Source organism: Canis lupus, chromosome 12 (genome assembly GCF_011100685.1).
Source record: "Canis lupus familiaris isolate Mischka breed German Shepherd chromosome 12, alternate assembly UU_Cfam_GSD_1.0, whole genome shotgun sequence".
Taxonomy (NCBI): domain Eukaryota; kingdom Metazoa; phylum Chordata; class Mammalia; order Carnivora; family Canidae; genus Canis; species Canis lupus.
Window position 1 is genome coordinate 31824128 of NC_049233.1, and position 21290 is coordinate 31845417.

The window sequence follows — 21290 nt, forward strand, 5'->3', positions numbered from 1 at the left end:
TTAGTATGTTTTTAGAAATTATTTGTAATTTACATTGATGTAACAAAGCTATTAATTTGAATATTTGTATCACATATTTAGGCATAATGAACTCTTATTAATTCCACCAATTTTAAAATTGGCCTTTCTAGCTAAGTAATTCTGTTGCCTGCAAATACAATTTGTTTCTTTTCCCATTGTTGCATGTTGTATAAATGCTTTGAGTCTAATTGTGGTGAATTGACTTCCAAACCAGTATGAAATAATTATTGTTGTTATGAGTATCCTTATTTTGTACTTATTACTTATGAGGATGTCTCCAGAGTTTCATTACTAGGTATGATAGGACTATTGATTTGAGGCTTGTTATATTTCCTAACCATATTAAGGATTTCTACTTTTAAATAATCCTAATTAGGAAAAGTTGGCAAATTTGAGGCTTCTCTAGACCTATTTAAATGTATTTTTCTCCAAGATTTCTTGATATTAGCATGTTTTCCTCAAATAGACCCTACTTAGTTGTGAGAGGTGTTTTTTCCCTTTCATGCACTATTAATTCCATTCTAGTATTTTATTTAGGATTTTCACATAAATCATTTTGCTTTATGGTTTTTAATTCTAACCATCTTTGTCATATTTTGCTATCCATGCTTTCCTAATTTTATAAAACAAATTAGGTAGCTTTTCATTATTTTCAAGTCCTATAATTTTTTGTATATATCAGAAAATAACTTTGTTATAAAAGTTTAAGAGTAAAGTCCACCCCAATGTATATGAGTCTGGTCCTTATTTACATTTAGTTCTTTAACCACATTTTCTGTCTCCTTGATTTATTGGACAACTAAATATTTCTCTTGCTTCTTAAATTGTTATTGCTAATTTTTCTGAAAATTATTAATTTCAAAGAAATCCTAATAAGAATATTTATAAATATGTTCTCTTTAATATTAAAATCAATACATTCTGTAGTTATTTATTGTCTGTTTAATTTTACTTGTATTTTTATTTCCTCATTGGATTTTTAGAGCCTCAAAAAGACACATATATTGAATTAATTGATCAATGATCAATTCTAAGGCTTTTGTGTTTCTAATCAACTTACTTCATTTTTATCTTTTTTGGAAATCATTTGATTCTTGTGGGTCAGCAATGACTACCTAATTTCCAAATCTCATAACCTGAATCCCCAAGAGTATCTCTTCTATTCACTCAATGTGTCTTGGCTGGAATTCTCCAATGAAACACTCCTAAGTTTTTGGTCCGCTTTCACTATTCCTCTTCATCTTACATCAAAGTTCTACTTTCCTCTCTCTCTCTTTCTTTTTTTTTTATAAGATTTTATTTATTTATTCATGAGACACACAAAGAGAGGCATAAACATAGGCAGAGGGAGAAGCAGGCTCCCTGCAAGGAGCATGATGTGGGACTCAATCCTAGGACCCCAGGATCACAACCTACTCCAAAGACAGACACTCAACCTAAGAGTGTAACATTTGTTACTTCTAAATCTTTTTGTCTTTAAATCCTGAAGTTTTCCAAAACCTCATCCCTTTTCTCAGCTGCAGAAACTAATCCTCTCCTGTATTTGTAGTTGACATGGCCTCATAAAAACTCTTCCACTGGTGTTCTCTCTTCTTTATCTGACAGCACCTGAGATAGCAAGCAAGCCTGGTGATTTAAGTGCATGTCCAATCAAGAAATGTTTTATTTTCCGTTATATTTACCAGTGATTCTCTAAGGACCTCCTCCTTTTCTTCTTTTTTGGGAAAAACAAAAACAAAAACGGAAACAAAAAATTGCCAGTAGTCTTACCTTGGGATGACTCTCAATGGTAAAGGCTGACCTTATGTCCCTGAGATACTTTGAATATTTTAATTCAGTAAATGTGTTCCTAACAGTGAAATCTTTGTGCTGTTAACTCCTGGCTTAAGTTCTCAGAAAAACATCATAACATCTTACTACATATGCAACCCTCCCCCGCAAAATGAATCTAGAACTTAAAAAATAATGGTAGTAAGAATTTTTGGTAGTGGAGTAGAGATACACATAATATATCTTTTTTTCTGATGTCTTTATTTTCTACAAGGAATTTGAATTACTTTTGTATGGGGAAAGGATACCCTGCCTTTGTGTATTTACATTTAGTATTGTAGAACAAAAAACTGGCCTCAAACACAGACACACCTAATTTTAAAATTCAGCTCTTCTATTTGTAGCCTAGTGATATTATTACATGTTACTTCATTTCTTCACTTCTACAGTGGGTGGTAAAGTAAGAATTCTTATTTTCACAGAAAAATAAATGAGGCAGCAAATCCCTTCTGTCAAACAGTAATGACACAGTAGGTGCTAATGAAATGTTTGTATCAAAAGAAGAAGAAAAGAAGGATAGAAGAAGAAGAAGAAGAAGAAGAAGAAGAAGAAGAAGAAGAAGAAGAAGAAGAAGAAGAAAAGAAAGAAAAGAAAGAAATGTTTTTGTCCTCACGCACACAAAAAAAGGAAATACTGACACAAGTTTATGTAGACTCTCAGCTTAATTTCATAGGACCACTTTATGTTACCTTGTTAGTGTTATTTGCTGAATATCACTTACTGATTGGTCCCAGGGTAGGATTTAAATGGTTCCGACCATGCTTTTTCAAATAATCTGCTGCTTAAAGCCAGGAGATTGTTTTCTTTATAGAATCAATATGATATTTGGAGGGCAAAAACTTGCGGTCAAGGGACAGCAAATCATGTCTTTAGGTGTCTAAGTCACTAAATTTAATGAAACACAGGATGCCAGGATAATCTCTCCATCCATAGAAGAGGCTGCAAGAGAAAAAGGTTTAGAAATTAAAAAGAAAACATACATTCAGTAGAGTTATAAAAACTGATTCAGCAGTATGGAAAAATGATGTGAGAATTGATGGAGGATTTTTTCTTAATCTGGACATTTAACTTCAGTAATTTCAATGGTGTTTGCAAAAAAGAAAAGCTTTATGGCTAGTAATTACTTCTTTAGCTGGTGATGTATTTTCATTTGCAAATTGTTTCTGGGAAAGTTTGAATGCTGGCTTTTTGGAAAATGACTTTATTTGCTACACAAAGGTCATTCTTAAATGTCAAATATCATTTGGTAGTTGTTCATGTTTCATTTTTTAATGTCTGGAAGGATATTTTTTCCAGACTTGTTTTGAGGTCAACCTAGTGTTTTGAGGTAGTGGGAAACTCTGGTTCTCTGAAACCATAGGGTTTGAGAAAAAACATAGAGTACTGTTACACAGAAAAATTAAATTCTTGTGTGATTCAGTTCTGACCTTTATGAGCAATTAACAGATTGCTTGTCTGGTAAAGGAGTTCAGTTCTTTCTCAGCCATTTACTAAGAAGAATTGAGTAGTGTTGTGAGAATTTTATTCTTTTATTAGAATTGGAATCAGAAAACCTTTACAATCTGTAGAGGACATAAAAATTAATGCCTTTTTAGTTTCAGCAAGTTAAGGATTGAATATATAAATTTATATGCATGTCCTCCAGAATGAATATAATATAGCCTGCTATTCACACTTTTAAATCCTTCATTGAAAATATAAATATACCTTCTTATTTATGCTTAATAAAGAAAATTTTAATGGAGGCAAAATTAAAAAGACATCTGTTGCCAGGGGTGAAAACATTAAGGAAGAAACCATTTGATACATTACTCACCATTAACATATTTCCATTATATCCAACCTCATGTTAATGACGCTGTAAGATTTTGCTCTTTTTTTAAGGATTCTTAATATCAATTCACATTGTGAAGCTCTTAATTTAGCATATTTTTCTTCCCATAGAGTACCAAGGAAAACTTACAAAGCAGTTGGAAGGGACCTGCCACTGAGACTATAAAAACTCTGAGCATGTATTTACCTGATTCTATATCCCACTATGATTAATACCATTAAAACCACATATCCCAATTTAGGGACGTAAACCATGCAAAGTGCAAGGATAAAGATTAATTTTAATGTTGAAAATGGTTCTAGTGGTCCTATTAGCTATATGGCCTTACACATGAGAACATGGCTTGGGCAACAATTAGATGTGATTTTTTGAGTCCCAGGACCAATACATCTTAGCTGCATAATGATTGATAAGTACCATAACCTCTTAAAACCTCGTATTTTCAGTATCGAAAATGGATTTAATAACAGAATCTAACTCATGAGGAAGATAGCACCTAATTATAGTGCCTAACTCATTGTAAAAAAAAAAATTAGCAACAGGGCAGGATGAGCTAATGTCGATGGATCCCAGATCTGCTAGAAACTCATAGAAAGGCTGGATAAAATGTCAAGACAGAAAAATAAGCCAAGCTGAAAAGGGAAATGTATATAGGTGCCCATAAGACATACAGCATCAATAAAAGATAAAAGATACAATATTAAGGGTAAGCTGGGGGCTTTTGCACAGTTATAAGTTCCAAATGGGTAAGAATAAGAATTTCAGTGCTACTTCCAAGAGAGGAGAGTGTCCTTGCTCTATGTAGGTTTAGGGAACTAAATCAATCAAACTACATATAGCCTGGAGCCTCAAAGACTATCCTTTGTTTCAAAGGAATTCTAGAGAAACATCACTCAATAGCCCTGGGACACAGTGGAAAGGAAGCTTGCTCCTCAAAAAAGAAACAAATCCTAGCACATACCATGTAGGGGTACTGTGTGAATTTATATTCTTTTGATGTAGCAACATAAAACCAAGAAATTTACTGCTGTAGAAGGACACCTTTATTTTTTTTTTTTTATTTTTTTTTATTCATGAGACACACAGAGGGAGAGAGGCAGAGACACAGGCAGAGGGAGTAGCAGGCTCCTTGCAGGGAGCCCGATGTGGGACTCGATCCCAGGTCTCCATCCCAGGTCTCGATCCCATCCCAGGTCTTGATCCCAGGTCTCCAGGATCACACCCTGGCCTAAAGGCAGCACTAAACCGCTGAGCCACCCAGGCTGCCCTGGAAAGACACTTTTACACTGAGGCCATATAGTAGCTTCACAGGGGAAATACTGTGTAAGATGAACTTTCAATAGAAATAAAGTAAGATAGAAACAAGATGAACTACAGGAGAAAACAAAGACCAGGAAGGAGAATCTACGGACACAATGCAAGGAGCACACTAAAAACTGGGAGGGGTGGGGGGAATCTTTAATGAAACTATAAAAAGAATAATAAAGAATACATATAGAACAACATAGAAGAAAATACATTTGGAAAAACTAGAATTACCGAAAGTAAAACAGAGTCACCAAAATTAAAAATTGATTAGATGACTTAAGCACTCCCTTGGATGTGCCAAGGGACGTGCTTGTGAATTGAAAGATAAATCTGAGGAATGCAATGAGTAAGATTAAGAACATGATGTCACTTAATAATAATAATGTCTCCCTTTTTTCTCTCTCTCTCTTTTCCCTCTCTTTCTCCATTCCAAAGCATTTTTTTAACCAGTTAGCAAGGTACAAGATACAGTGATGGTCAAGACACACAAGACTCTTACTCTTATAAAGATCACATTTAGTGGGTTGCTGGATACTATTATTAAACAAATAACTAAACAAAACCCTAAAACAAGTATTGATACAACCTGTGCAGAGAATTTCAATCAGGTCTTAGAAAATAACTATATAGGTACTTTGCATTTGGTGGTCAATGAGAGCCTCTTGAATTCAGAAAGTAAAATTTTAGCTTAGATAAAAATGACAAGAATGAATCAGCTATGCAAATGTCAACAGAGTTTCCCAGTTAAAGATATAAATTAGTGTAGAGAAGTGAGCTATGTGTATTTAAGAAGCTAAAAAGAAGGCCAGTGTGGCTAGAACATGGTGAGTAATGGGGAGAAGGATGAGATGATGCTGGAGAAGTCAAGTAGTAGGCTGTGGCTGGCTTTTCGTAAAAGCCAGGATAAGGAGTGTGAATTTTATTCTAAGAATTGGGAATATATAAGAGGACTTTAAGAAGAGGTCTTACATTATCTGTTTTGTTATTTATTTATTTATTTATTTATTTATTTATTTATTTATTTATTTAGATTTTATTTATTTGAGGGGGTTAAGGGAGAGGGAGAAGTAGAGAGAATCTGAAGCAGACTCTACACTGAGCTCAGAGCCTGACCTGGGGCTCAATACCACAACCATGAGATGGTGACCTGTGCTGAAACTAAGAGTCTAATGCTTGGTGTCAGCTCAGGCACCCCCTGTTCTACCTTTGAAAAGACCTATCTGTGTGCTATATGGAGAAAGTATTTAAGCAGGGGAAATGATGATAGGGGTAAGCATCGGACACTTAGGAGATGACTGCAATGGTCCAAGTGCTGGGGGTAGCTGGGAGAGTGGTAGTGGTGGGGATGAAGAGACATTGACATATTTGGAACATGCTTTGGATGGAGATATGATAAGAGTTAAAAAAATTTGAGAGAATATGGGGTTCAAGGAAAGAGAAATGTCACAAACTCTAGGAATCAGGGATAGATCCATGCGGGAATGGTCTCTACAATATTCATTAGTCACACAATCACTGCTTAAGCACTCCCTGTGATCAAAAGCCTGATACTTCATATGGCCATCCATTCTTTTTATGCACCACAAATTGTTACAAAGTCCTTCCTATGGATTTGAGTTCTTAATAAACAGCGTAGCTACTTTATTTATAATCCATCTGCTACATGACAGGTTTCCAAGTAATCAAAGAAAATTACCACTTATTCTTTTATCCAAATTAAATATTTTTATTCTGATAAGAATTTATTTGTATGGCACTTAACACATTTATAAGTCTATACTAAAGTTTGATTCTTTAAGCTTTCGTCTATGGCCATACCACCCTGAACGTGCCCTATCTCATCTGATTATTTAAGCTTTCCCTAATTTTTCTACTAGATTTGATTCTCTAAAGTGTCTTATCATTGGGTCCTCAAAAATTTATTTCTGAAATAAGCCTGACAATAAACTATAATTTTTTAAGACCATCCTCACCAGTTGTCACACTTCCACACCTGAGCACTCTTCTTCCCACAGATTTTTCCTTTATCAATACTCTTCTTTTTAAAATAATGATAACCACAACCAAGTGTTAAGTATTCCATACTTTTCAAAATGCAACCAAAGTTTAGGTTGATATTTGGCACAACTATTTTACGATGTTGACTCATCAAACTTTAATCATCGAAAACCAGTATATCCATTTTAAAGTACCTTGTTAAGTTAGATATGTCCCAGCTGGGAACACACACTCTGACACAAACTTCTGGCAAAGAAATAATAATATACAGAATACAGAGATTTGAGGAGAGATTATAATTGACTGGAAACAACAGCTAAAACATTAAAAAAGTAAAAACTGCCACACAAAAGAGACATTATTTTCCTTCAGAGAAGCAAAATCTTGTTTCACCCACTTAAGTCTTGGTGGGAAAGTTCACTACAAGTGAGTAATCAGAGCTAGTGTTGCCTGTGAAAGTTAGGGTGGAGGAGGAAGAAAACTCCAAAACTGAAATAAGGAAGGATTTTAGCATGTAAGAAATGCCATTCTTAACTCCTTTTGCCTGTCTTTGGCCATTTGGCCACAGGCCCATAGAAACCTAACCTATGATAATGAGGAAACAACTTTAAACTCATTGCTAAATTATGTTAGCATTAACATATAATGCCAAAAGTATAAAAGCAGCAGAAGGACCATGTTTAATCTACGTTACCAATATGAGCTTCCCAGACACCAGTTTAAGAATGTCAACTCATGGGCAGCCCTGGTGGCCCAGCGGTTTAGCGCAGCTTTGGCCCGGGGTGTGATCCTGGAGACCCGGGATTGAGTCCCACGTCGGGCTCCCTGCATGAAGCCTACTTCTCCCTCTGCCTGTGTCTCTGCCTCTCTCTCTCCCTCTTTCTCTCTCTCTTTCTCTGTGTCTGTCATGAATAAATAAATAAATAAATCTTAAAAAAAAAGAATGTCAACTCATAATCCTAGAGTTGTTATCAGTGTGCTCCCAAATTCTCCAGCCTTCTGAAGGCTATCTTTATTATAATTTTCAAAGGAATGCTTGGTGTGATCTGCCACATAATTTAGAACTAGAAATTTAATATCTCCCTATTATTCCTAAAGATTCTTTGAGAGATGGGTCACATGTATTTCTTACATATTTTCCTATTCACTCTTACATATATATTTAGCTCTATTATCAACCATTGCTTTGTAGTTGTTTCTGGGGCCATCCTTTCTATTCTGCCCCTTATAAATCTTAATATGAAATTAATCTTCTTTTTCTTTTATCATTTTAACAATCTCTAACACTGGTTAGGTAAGCTTTTAATAAAAGTTGACTCTAGTGGAAAGGTGTTTCACCCTGTCATAGTATATACATTAAACCTTAATATCACTGCTATTAAATTTGCTTCTGATGGTCCTTCCTCAGGGAATTTCCAATTTCTCTTCTGGTCTTATCCTCCCACCACTTTTATGGATAACTCTCTGTTCATTCCTCTCCCAAGATCTGTTAACCTCACCTGTCCTTTTTCTGATGTCCCTAATAAGACTCACCTTCTGTCCCTGGCAGCCTCTGTAAATTTCAAACTATTACTTTGTTATGTTATGCACCTTTCAGATCAGGCCCTAGGGTCTATCTTCACATAAGCTAACTGGCCCATCAAGATATTTTGATGCATCTAAAACAATTTTCTGCATTATTTCTGGTTAGCTTTTAGTTTTATTTTGCTATTTATTCATTCGTGAACTGTTTATTTTGAGCACTGTGTATTTATTAAAGATACATTTGAAATGCATAGCTAGGAGCCGCTCTCATCAGGGAAGTGATTAACTTGTTTCCATAAATGCTAAGTTTGCCAGCAAAATATCTAGGGGGCATGGTAGTGCTAGTGCAAGTGGTCTGTAAGATGTAGATCAGCCCAGAAGATTAAGGGCTGCTGATAATTGTTGGCCAGAAAGTGATACCTTAGTCTAGGAATGGTTGGAACTTCTGAGAGAAAGAATGTTAAGGCAGGAGCTGTGGGAAAATTCACATTAGAGAATGAACAGTCACGAAGGCAAATAAAGGAGGCAGAAAAGCAGTCAGGAGGAGGAAGAGATTCAAAGTGTCAGCTTTGAAAGCCAAGGGAGGTGAGCATTTTAAGAAAAGTTATGGGATAGGGGAGGGTGGGAGGGTGTCAAATGCTGAAAGGATCAAGATGAATGTGACAGTTTTTAAGAGGCAGCTGACTTTCAAGAGAGCAGTTTCATTCAAGGAAGAAGTTGAAGTCAGATTGCCTGCCATAGTTGGGTGAGTGGGAAGTGAGGAACTAGAGGGACTCCTTGGAAAGGTTTCTGTAAGTAGGAAAAAGAAGTGTTAAGAGAACGAAATGGAAAAGTAATATGTTGTGCACTTAACTCTTTAAAAAATCAGAAATGGGGAGTTCAGTTTTCCCAGAGAAGTTCTTAGTGAATCTGTAGGGGATTGACATGAAAGCAGAGTGTAGCTTGCAGAAACTCCCAAACTCCCCAATGAACATGGAAGAAAATGAGCAAGAGGGAAAGTTGGCTCAGGAAAAACCACATTCATTCAGCGTACTCAGCTAGAATGTCCTCGTGTTGGAAGGGGCCATGGAGTACCAAGCAAACTGAATGGAAAAGACCAAGGTCTAGACACATACTGGTAAAATTTCAGAACTCCAAAGATAAAAAGAAAAATGCTGGAAAAGCTACCAGAAAGAAAAGAAGACTCCCTTACTAAAAGACATCTGAACGGATACCAGGATTCAGTGTGAAAGGTATCTTAAGAATTTAGTGAGGAAAAAAACCCTTTTTAACCTTAAATTTTTAGGCCTAACCAAATGAAAATTCAAGTGTGAGGGCAGGATGAATCAATTTTAGACCTTCTCTGTTTAAGAATATACCGTAGCAAAACTAAAAACAAGTCGAAGACAAAAAAAAAAAAAAAAAAACAAGTCGAAGAAAGAAGATCGACAAGGAAATTAACACAACTAATGGTTAAGTCTAAATTATTGAAGCAGTATGTAAATACAGCAAGTTGGGAAATAAATGACATATGAGTGTCAAAGCAAAGGACAAGTGACCGTACACCCAAATGCTTGTGTTGGTTTGGGAAAGAATATAGATACTGATTCACTAACGATATTGATAGATTTAGAACTACATTTCAGTATGTGTGACAAAATTAGTATATAATGTTTGAATAATTGAAGTAAGAGATCTAGAGGACAAAAAAATTCCTGTCAATCCAAAAATATTAAGAAAGGGGAAAAAGGAAGAAAAAACAAGATACTTGGTTAAGAGAAACCCTAGATTAAGATGCAATAAATAAGTTTTACATTTTAGTAAGTTTAATAAATGTCAGTGGGTTTAGTTTCCTAGTAAAAGGAAGAGGATGAGATGGAATTTTATATGTTACATATATAAGTAACTATATATGTTACATATATAAGACTCACACTTAAAAACCATCTGGAATGTAATGAATACCTCTTTAATGTTTGTTGAATGACCTGAATTCATTCATTTCCAAATACCTTTGGAAACATATATAATCTTCTTAAAAAAAAAAAATCCCCCTCCAGTGTAGATGCTAGCTACAGCATAGATGTATATGTTTAAATAAGTATTAGACCACTTGAGACCTCTCATTCAAAGTAAACCTCCATTTAGTGCTCAGACATGGGTCAAGTTAACTGTTCAACATTGCTTGAAGTAAGAAAATGTTTAGAAGCAAATACCGCTCTGTTTTACTTAGATTCTAGTGCATGTATGTCTGAGTACAGACCCATCAGTCAAGCTTGGTCAGGTCCTATAGGCCTCTTTGTTGCTGAGAGATAGTACATATGTTCCTGGACCAATTTCTGACCTGAGGGGAAAAAAGTGTATTGTAAAACTTAAAAGACTTTAGGAATCATGTTCCCAGAATTGCCTTTTGCAAGAAGAGCAAACTGGCCAAGAGAACTTAAGGCTTGATTCTCTGAAATAAGAGCTGTACCTGCTGGTTGCCCATTTATTTGTCCACCTTCTACATTCAACTTTAGCCTACAGTTCAGTTAAAATAGTCTTTAGGTAATATGAAGCACTGCTGTGAAGAGGCCAAACATTTTTAGTTCTCTGTAGGATGCCATGTGTGCTTTAATACTAATAATGATAACTTATGGAAATAAGTTTGAATATATGTTCTTTGATTTTAAGGATAATTAATATCCAAGAAAAATACTGAAAATATTTTACATGTATCTTCATTTGTCCCTGATAAATAAGCTAAAATATTAAGGAAATAGGATGGAATTATAGTTATTTATAGAAATTATAAATGTTATATGTATGTTTTAGTAAGATCATGTTCATTAAGAAAGTCGGTTTTGATATTTCTTTCAGAAAATATGTAAGCAGTGATACTGCTTTAAGCTAAAAAAAATCTGCAATAACTATAAAAATATAGCAGTAAATGGTAAAACATGACCAGAAGCATTTACTTTAAAAAAAATGTTTTAATTCAATTTAGTTAACATATACTCTAATATTAATTTCAGGGATAGAATTTAGAGATTCATCAATTGCATACAATACCCAATGCTCATGACATCAAGTGCCCTCCTTAATACCCAGTTACCCCACCCTCCCACCTACCTCCCCTCCAACAACCCTTAGTTTGTTTCCTGTAGTTAAGAATCTCTTTAGAACATTTAATTTGATATTTATAAATTCTCTAAAGTAATTCTGCATGAACATAATGGATAAGTAAAAGTATAAAATAACGAGGTACTTCTCTCTTATCTCCAGGTAAACCTTTAGTAAACCTTGAGACCATGAGACTCAGTTGAATATAAATGCATATAAGGATTTGTCAGAATTATCTGGATGCCAGTGCCTTACATAAAGAGCAGGCATTTCATGAATTACCTATTGTTCATATATTGAAATGTTTTGGCCAAGCAACTTATCTAATCTTTTAACTTTCAACTGGAGTGTAGAATGTATGAATTATTTTTATGGACTATCTTATTAAATTATTTCTCTCAGTAAATATTGATACATGATATTGCTTTAAGTTAAATTTTTTCTGTACTATACTGTGATAGTAAATGAGAATGAACTTTGGCAAGTTGAAAAGTACCATATGAGTATGAGCTTTCATTTAAAAATTAGATGGGAGGGACTCCTGGGTGGCTCAGTGGTTGAGCACCTGCCTTCGGCCCAGGGTTTGATCCTGGAGACCGAGGATGAAGTCCCACATCAGGCTCCCTGCATGGAGCCTGCTTTTCTCTCTGCCTATGTCTCTGCCTCTCTCTCTCTCTCTCTCTCTGTCTCTCATGAATAAATAAAATCTTTAAAAAAAAACTAGATGGGAATAATTTTTCTTAAAAATTCTAAATAAATACATGATATATATAGAATATAATATGCATAATATATACAAAGGTAATATCTATCAAAGGTATACTTAAAAAATGTCACTTTTTTTAAGCAAAGACTTCCTTACAAAACACTTTTCCTGTAAACTTTTGGGGGCACTGAGAATTGCTCTAGTTGTCAACAATTTACCCAATGGTCCAAAGATGTACTCAGTCCGCAGGAAGTTCGGACTGCCCAGTGTTCTGTGTGTGGTTCTGATTCTTTATCTAGTGGGGGTACCCCCATCCACCTGCTAACGCAAGCTAAGAGCTGTTAGTAAGCTCTCCATCAAACCTTGTCCTCCACCCAATTACAAATAGTCTTACATGGGTGATTACAATACCTTCCACATAGTTTATTCTGCCCTAATTTTGTTTCCCCGTAGTCTGCTATCTGCTCCGCAATTACTCTATCTAAAATTCAAATTAAACCATGATTTCTTGCTCATTGCTTCTTAAACCCCTACAAAGGTTTCACATTTAATCAAATAGAGATACATTCCAGGGTTCTTAGTAAGGCATGAGAGAGCTTTCTGATTCCCTCCCCACCAATCCCTTCAGGAATATCTCTTGGCCGTATTCTTTACCCTTTATCTTCTATTAATAATAGCAACTTGTGGTACTAAACCCTGAATATCTTACTGCTTCAGTTCTCCATATCCTCTACCACACATTTCTTAAGTTCTTAGATCACTGTTAGGGCCTTTCTGTTTCCCTTCAAAAGAATTTGGCTTCCCATCCCTAGATGACTCATTCATTTTTGTCCTTCCACGGAAGCCTGAAAGACAAGTCTTTTCACTCCCAAAGCAGCAGCATTCCCCTCCATTTGGAAATCTCTAGAGTCTACTTGGCCCACAGAGGATCACTCTGCATGTCAGAAAGCTTGGCAGGAAATCAACCAAGCCCTGTTCTTATTAGGAATATATAGAATTATTTATCCAGAGACAATTTAGTGTACTTTCTTATATTTTTTTTTATTTCCTAGGGCCTTAGGGGACCACTTTAGCAATAAGATTATTCAAATCTTATGGTGTAAGAGTTTTAGTCCTCTGCCAGAAGGTGTTGAAGCTTATAGTAAAGCATCTTATTTTGCCACTGATATGCAAGTGTGCTAAATTAAATTCTAACACAGGTCAACAAGAAAAGACATTCAGCTACTAGTTTACTGTTAGAAGTAGAATTGCATTTATTATTTATATGTTTCTGCATTTATTTTCCTTATTGCAAACAAATTAAATACTTTTCAAGCAAACCATTACTGGTAGTTTATAAAAATTCAATAGTTATCTCAAAAAGAGATGAGATCATAAAATGCAATTATCTAATGTATAAGAAATATTAACAAATAATTCCTACATGATTACACACATTGATGATTTCTTATATGGAATGGTGCATCCAATTTACTAACATTTCCCAGAAGGATGACAAAATAAGAATAAAAATGATGATTTAAGGGTTAAACCCTAAATTTCCTGGAATTATTCTAAATGAGTTGTTTTATTATATAATTTTCACATACATATTTGAGGATAACTAAAAATAAATCCATCATTATATGTAATTATTTCAAAGTTCCTATTTTGAATAAAGATAAATTAAAATATAACACCATTGTCAAAGAAAATATGTGTAAGTATATACTAAGTATATGTGATAATTACTTCTACAAAATATATTATGTTTCACAATTTAACAACTTAATTGAAAACTGAAAACTCCTCAACATTTAAAATTTTTCTGTAAACATATTAGCAGTGTGTCCTTTGACCATTCTCTGTTTTGTCCTTTTTTAGAAGTGGCATAAAATTGCCTATCTACTTAACAGAGTCATGGCCAATTACCTAAAAAAATAATTTCTGTAGGAATATTTTGAAAAGTGAGGTTCTACTTTGTTATTGTGAGAAATAGCATCTTGGTTCCTACAACCAGGTATCTAACTATGGCAATGGAACTGAGAAAGGAAAGAATATCCATTATCCTCTTAAATTTTATTTTTTATTTTTATTTATTTTATTTATTTTATTATTTTTTATTTTTTTTATTTTTTTTATTTTTTTATCCTCTTAAATTTTAATGATGGATTTCTCCGATTTATAATATTTCTTAATGTGTCTTAATTTTTACCTTATGTTAAATACTTCTTAATTATTAATTCCATTTTCCCCAAAATTATTTTAAATATTTACTAGAATTTCTTAATTTATTATCTAACTCTAATATTTGAATTCTTTGGAAATTCTCTTTTATCCAAATATTCTATTCCTGTTTGATTCTTGGGGAAAATGAAAATAATATATTTATAACCAATAGTATTTTTAACCAATGTCCTTCATGATTTCAGTTAATAATGAGGATTTCAGTTAATAATGTCTAATTTTAACATTCCTTGTTTCTAACATTCATGCCAGTTAGAAATGTCTTTGATAATACATACTGCAGTCTTTTCCCCAACATTTCTATCTTTTCAGAAAGCACCTAACTATGTAGGCACTAAAATAGTTGTTGAGTGAAAAATATAATTTCGAAGTCTGACCATTGTTAAAAAACATTTTTTAAAAACCTCAGAAAACAGATAGATATCATAATGACTAATAATTTGGACTGCTCTTCACTATCTAAATACCTCCCAGCTCTAATGTACACACACAAAAAAATGTGCATGCAAAATAATTGTGACAAATTTATTTCCAAAAATTGTAAAAATGAACACATTTAGTAACTCGTGCTTCTGACAAAATACAAACTTAGAATGCATTAAATATAATAATCATATTTCAGAAAATGTCTGGTTGCATCTTTACAGAATTTGTCTATATCACCATAATCCAGCTAGATGTTAGAATCTTCTTCTGCTAGCAAGTTATACATTTAATATCCTTGTTAAATACTTGTTATGCTGTGACAAATGAAATGTCACTTCAGATGTCCAGTTGCATGGCTTAAAAAAATCTATTTTTCTCTTTAGAGACACACTAGCAAGTTATTCTAGTTAAGGGTGATATTCTATTTAGGAAATTAATATAGAAAGTGGGCTATGAATACAGCTTCATTTTTTGATTAAAATAAAAAAGTTTACGTATACCAAAGGTTCAGCTCATGTTTAGAGGACTTCTGTGGGCTAGGAGCTTCGGAATGTGAGAGCCTATTTTTCATTTATCTTTGTAACTTTAGTGTCTAACACATAAGTTATTAATAAATGTTTACTGACAGAAATTAAGCTTTGTTTTTAAGGCATTAAACTTTGTTTTACGTCCCTGACATTTAAGTTTTAAAAAAGTAATATTAAAAAAATTAAATTAAATTAAAAAGTAATATTGCAATTATTTAAATTATAACCTCAATATATTTATGGATAACTTACATTGTTGGCAGAAGAAATGTTGACCTTCATGATCATACATAACTAACTTTCAAGTACTTTCCTAAAAATTTTATTTCTTTCCCATCAAACAATTCACCAAGCAAGCTAACAAAAGGGTTCTAGACATCTAGAATCTGACATTTTGGAGAATCAACTCTTAACATGAAATGTATTTACAAAATAACTAAATAATGAACCCCAGCTATATGCAAAGTAGGAAGTGATTTTGAAACTCATAAACCATATTTCCTTCTCATAGAAGTTTATAATCTAGTATGCGGAATAAGACAATCTGAAAATTCAAATGAAAGTCAAATTATTGCTACAACATAAAATTGAAGTTTAGAAAGACAGAGTCTGATAGTGATTGGGTGATTAGGAAATAGTTCATGGGGGCACCTGAATGGCTCAGTCGGTTAAGCATCTGCCTTCAGCTCAGGTCATAATCCTAGGGTCCTGGGACTGAGCCTGGCATAGGGCTCCCTGCCTATCCAGGGGGTCTGCTTCTCCTTCTCATTCTACCCCTCCCCCAGCTTGCTCTTTCTGTCTGTCTGTCTGTCTCTCTCTCATGCATGCTTGGGCTTTCTCAGATGAATTAATTAATTTGTAAGAAAGAAACAGTTGATAGAGGTAGTGGCATTGGAGTTGGATAGTTTGATCATAAAATATAAGTAAGACATAACTTTGAGAGTTTGTTGAGAAACAACTGTGACCTGGCTGGGATGGTTTCTGTGGAAATGCAAAGGAAAGATAGTTAACAAATAACGTTCACATTTATACTGCAAAATAGATTGCAGTAATAACTTAGCAACTAATCTGATAGCTCCACTTGCCTACACATTGAAAATGTAAAGATTTGATAAAATAACAAATGGATGTGTGTGTGTTTACACTTAGTGATGACTGCAATTTCACATTATTTGAGCCTTTGATTTCGAGACAAAAAACTTCACAACTAACAATTGACCATCAAGGGTCAGTTTTCAGGTCTCTTTGTTTCTTCATGATCCTTGTATATATGAGGGAGGAGAAGACATAAAACTAATCTTAAGAACAATAAATTTTCGAAACCTTTCTTTCATGTAGCTTGGAGTATGTCTTCCAGAGACTACTGCTTTTTATCTAGAAGCATATTGAAAGATTGTGTGAGAAATGTGCCTAAATATGAAAGTCATCTCCAGTCATTTGAGTTTTATACATGCATAGTTATTTACCCACCACTTCATTGATACCATCAATATAAAGATGTAGGAAATAACCCTGTGTTTCCATAAGCCATGTACCGTATATACATACACAATATTCTGCATATTACTTCATTGGATTTCATAACTTGCTTTTCATCGCTTACACAAAGCAGATCATCTTTTTATTTGGTTATGCTATTTTTCCTTGTGTAACTAATGTAGTATATTATCTTTGCCAACTCAGAATCATATGAATATAATTCAACAATCCATGTAGAACTTTTATTATTCAGAGTGTAAATGTTAAAAGTTTACCTCAACTCACATTCACCACATAAGAAAATAATAGCAAAACTAATAGCTTATTTTTTTTTCTAAGTTTGGATGATTCAACTGGCCTTTATTTTCATTAGACGTGAAGAAGATCAAATCATCATTAAAAGGAACACACATTTTTTGAAAATATCCCATTGTGAGATATGGATAGAACCATTGACAACAACCCTCAAACAAAGATGTATTTTTTTTCAAACATTTGGCATATAAACATTGGTAAAAGAAACTCACTTGGTTAGATAATTGTTTACACAATTCATTTACAAATTCAGATTGTTTTAGGTCTGAAAGAATAGGTCTGGAACATTAAAAAAAATACCACCATAGTGTTGTTTTTTCCACCTGAGAAAAATAAATAAATTGTTAGTATGTCTTCCATTTTACAGGGAACTTAGTTATATCAAGCCATCCTATTCTCAGTTTTTAAAAGTGGTTTTTCAGATAAATTGTATTGACAGAAATAATCAAAATTTCCATTTGAAACCTTTAGTTATCAAAATATATATATATTCAAGTTCATAGATGATTAAAGAATTTCTTCTTCAATACTGTGCCCAGTACTAAATATCCCAGTGTTAGGTGTCAGCCCTAAGCTCACATAACATTGATGACTGAAGATAAGTAGAATTGAGTAGAAGTGATCGTAGTGAAGAAAATTGAAACTTAATTTGTGTTATATCTCTGTTTGAGAGATTTAAATCACATTCCAATTAAAAATATGAAATAGTTCCCACAGATGCTGTTTTTAAAGATAAGTACTTTATTCGTGTTTAAACTTCAGAAATCATTAAAAATTTAATATGACACTTTTAAAATTCTTTCAGCAATGTCCACCAACACACTCAGACCTATAAACTTCAAGATTCTAGTTCTTGTACAAATAATCCACTTAGAATATAGATTGTAAGCAATTCTCATGCTACCACTGAAGAATTGTTTTCTTCTAGAACAGTAACAAAGTTACTTACTAAAAGAAGTTGTAAGGGGGCCGGGGGTGGGGGGGTGGCGGGGGGGAAGAAAAGAGGAAGCAGCAGAAGAAGAAAAAGTGGTAGGCATGGAAAAATTTCTTTTGGTATCCTTTTCCCTCCGAGTGCCAAAATGACCTTAATGTGACCATCAAAGCCTGCACCTTATTTATGCATACGTATATCCTGACTTAAATGTTCTCAGTGATACAGACACACATACACAATTTAAATGATCAATTCAAGAGGACAGAAGGTAAAGTATAATGTTAGTAAAAATTACTATTGAACTTCTTTTGCTGTTTCAGACCCAGAAAATTTCCAATTACACATGATATTTAAAAATACTGGGTAGTACATAAAAGTCTAGATATAACTTCTTAAGTAGCCAGTTTCCAGAATCATTAAACAATAAGTGATTAGATACTTATTAGCATAATAAACATAGTTTAGACAGCACATACTGAATACATAAATGAATGGAATGAGAGGGTGTTGACAGCAGTGGAAAATAATGATGAATTTTACAAGATTAAGCCAACTGACATTTTATGAAGATTTCCATTTCCTACCTTAGATTTTATCTAAACTGACAAAAACAAACACACATTTAGATTTCTCAGATTTCTCTTGGGATGTTCTCTGGGGTAGAATATCTGGAAAGAATTTCTGACAAATCAATCTGTCAAGTGTCAAACATTCATATTTATGTGGGAATTTGCCAGAATGTACAAAAATGTGTGCCAGTCTTTTCTCCTTACATAAAATAAAAATGTAGGTAAAATTAGTGCTTACAAAACGCAGTGCTCAATTGCACAAAGTAAGTTGTAATATTTTAGCAAAAGATTAAAGATTAATTGGAAAAAATAAAATTATACATTCTCAAATTTTGACATTGGTTCTGGCAATATATCTGCACTAACAGTAGAACATGTTTTACTCAATCATCTTTGTCCTGTATTAATTAAAGTCCTGGTCTTAAGGGCCCAACAATTGTCTCGATGTAACAGAAACACCATGAGAGCCAGCCCTTTAGGAATCCCCTTCTCCTACCCACCCTCTGCTGAGCCAGAATCAACAACTCTTCCATAAATTTGGCTTTTGTTTTATTAAAATTATTTGAAAGTAACAGTGCCAGAAGCATGGAACTCTTGCAGAATTCCAAACATATGAATTTTTCAAAAATATATTACATGAAGTCTGTCTTTTATTCAACTTATTTTTTTCTCTTCCCCATTATCACCGAGTTGGGCCCAGATTTTTTTTTGCCTTTCCTAGGAGGTACAACATTAAAAGATTAAATAAAATAACAGAAACATGGAGCATCTCTTTTATAAACGTAACTTTTAAAAGAGAAAACACTGCCTTACATATGGTTAGAAAAGGGATGAGCAACTATTTGGGGGCAGAGCAGGAGAGAATAAGAATTACTTCAACCACCATGTATTTAATTAGCTTTCAAAGGACGCTAAAGGCAACCCCATCTTTGGACAAATACTCCATTAAGTGAATGTTTACCTTAGGAAAGCCAGGTTACAGGAATATTGATTCCACAGGAAAAGTGCTGAAAAACTTGGGGGGTAATTACTACTCAGCAGAACAATGGCTGTCATACAGTCAGGATTTTCTCTCTGAAAAACAACAGTTAACACTGTGGTTGTATTTTTTCTGATGTATTGCTTGGAAACATTATCAGAAAAGCGTACACTATTTGTTCATTAAGCTAACTTAAAACCTGATGTGTCATTCTACCGACTGTTACTGTTTCTTGAAACCTTGCTCTTGTTTATAGATTTTTTTGACTATATGTTTAGAAATATTCCAAGTAGTTTAGAAATATTCCAAGTAGATTCAGCCTTGCAAATTTAGAATTGTAAATTTAATCAGTAACTTCTAGGTATACGCAGGAACATATTGCATGAGACAGTAATGTAATTTGTGAGAAATGTCTACACACAAGCTTTCATATACCTTTATTCTGTCTTTAGAATTTGGAATGATGGGAGATCATACAATTAAAAGTCAGCGACCTCGATCTGTTCATGAAAAAAGGGTCCCTCAGGAGCAAGCTGATGCTGCTAAATTTATGGCACAAACTGGTAATACGTTAGTTACATTTTTCTATTTATTGTTGTTAATTTAATGAAACCACTGCATGTTTTCATAATCTTTTGCTGCACATTTGTCAGTTTTTGGAGCTGATATTTTTTTGAGCCATTTTTTTTTTTCTGTCACCAGTTAAAGTCCATAAATGAAGTAGCTTTGAGTTGAAAAGTGCACAAAAAAATGTGTAAGATTTATTTTGCTTTCAGTATGGGACATTAAGGATTTACCTATTATTATTTACTCATATCAATTAACTGCTTGAACTGTATCATTAAACTTTAAAGTTAACAGAGTTATTCCATCAATAATTGGCTATTATAGGACATTTTAGAATTAGAATTTTAAATAGGTCTTTAAATGATGAAAATTAACTTAGCAATAAGATGTCGAACATTTTTTTCAAATGTCATACATCATATAAATATTAAATGTTAAAATGTATGGAAATTAGAAACATTTTTCAGAATTTATTTTTTTTATTTGAAAAGAGAGTTCTGCTCAATAAGCTAAATAATAAAAAAAAATGGTCAGTGTTTATTAGTAAGCTATAATGCATTCCAAACAATTAAATATCAACAAAAATCACTTTCTGGTTTGCAAAATTTTTAATCCTAAACTAATTAGATTACTTTCAAATACCTCCCTCAAAAAATTTATTTGTTTATATACATATAGTACAATTAATTGCATTCATATGTTGGTTCATCATAATAAATGGGCTATAATTCCATCTGTTTACATTGCATGGAGTACATTTTAGATGAAAATGTATTTAAACTGTGTTATGAACATTTTCAGAAAATTGCAAACTAACAGTTTTATGTATGTCTTTATAAAGTTTGATATATTCCAGTCTGGATTATCTGTTTTACCATTAATAATGAAGTGTCAAGTACTTGATCAGCTTTTTGACATGACATTGACTGATTTTGGTGAAATTCTCTTGAATGAATATTTCTTTTA

The 21290-nt window shown here is 33.4% G+C and overlaps 1 protein-coding gene across 4 annotated transcripts in view; it reads left to right on the plus strand.

The window, feature by feature from the left end:
- ADGRB3 (adhesion G protein-coupled receptor B3) overlaps nucleotides 1-21290 on the plus strand; it is a 711230-nt gene that overhangs the window by 259354 nt on the left and 430586 nt on the right. For all 4 annotated transcript variants that reach the window (XM_038554438.1, XM_038554440.1, XM_038554441.1 and 1 more), the window contains one exon: nucleotides 20210-20320. In XM_038554438.1, the coding sequence (XP_038410366.1) occupies nucleotides 20210-20320 (111 nt within the window). The remainder of the gene's footprint in view (nucleotides 1-20209; nucleotides 20321-21290) is intronic.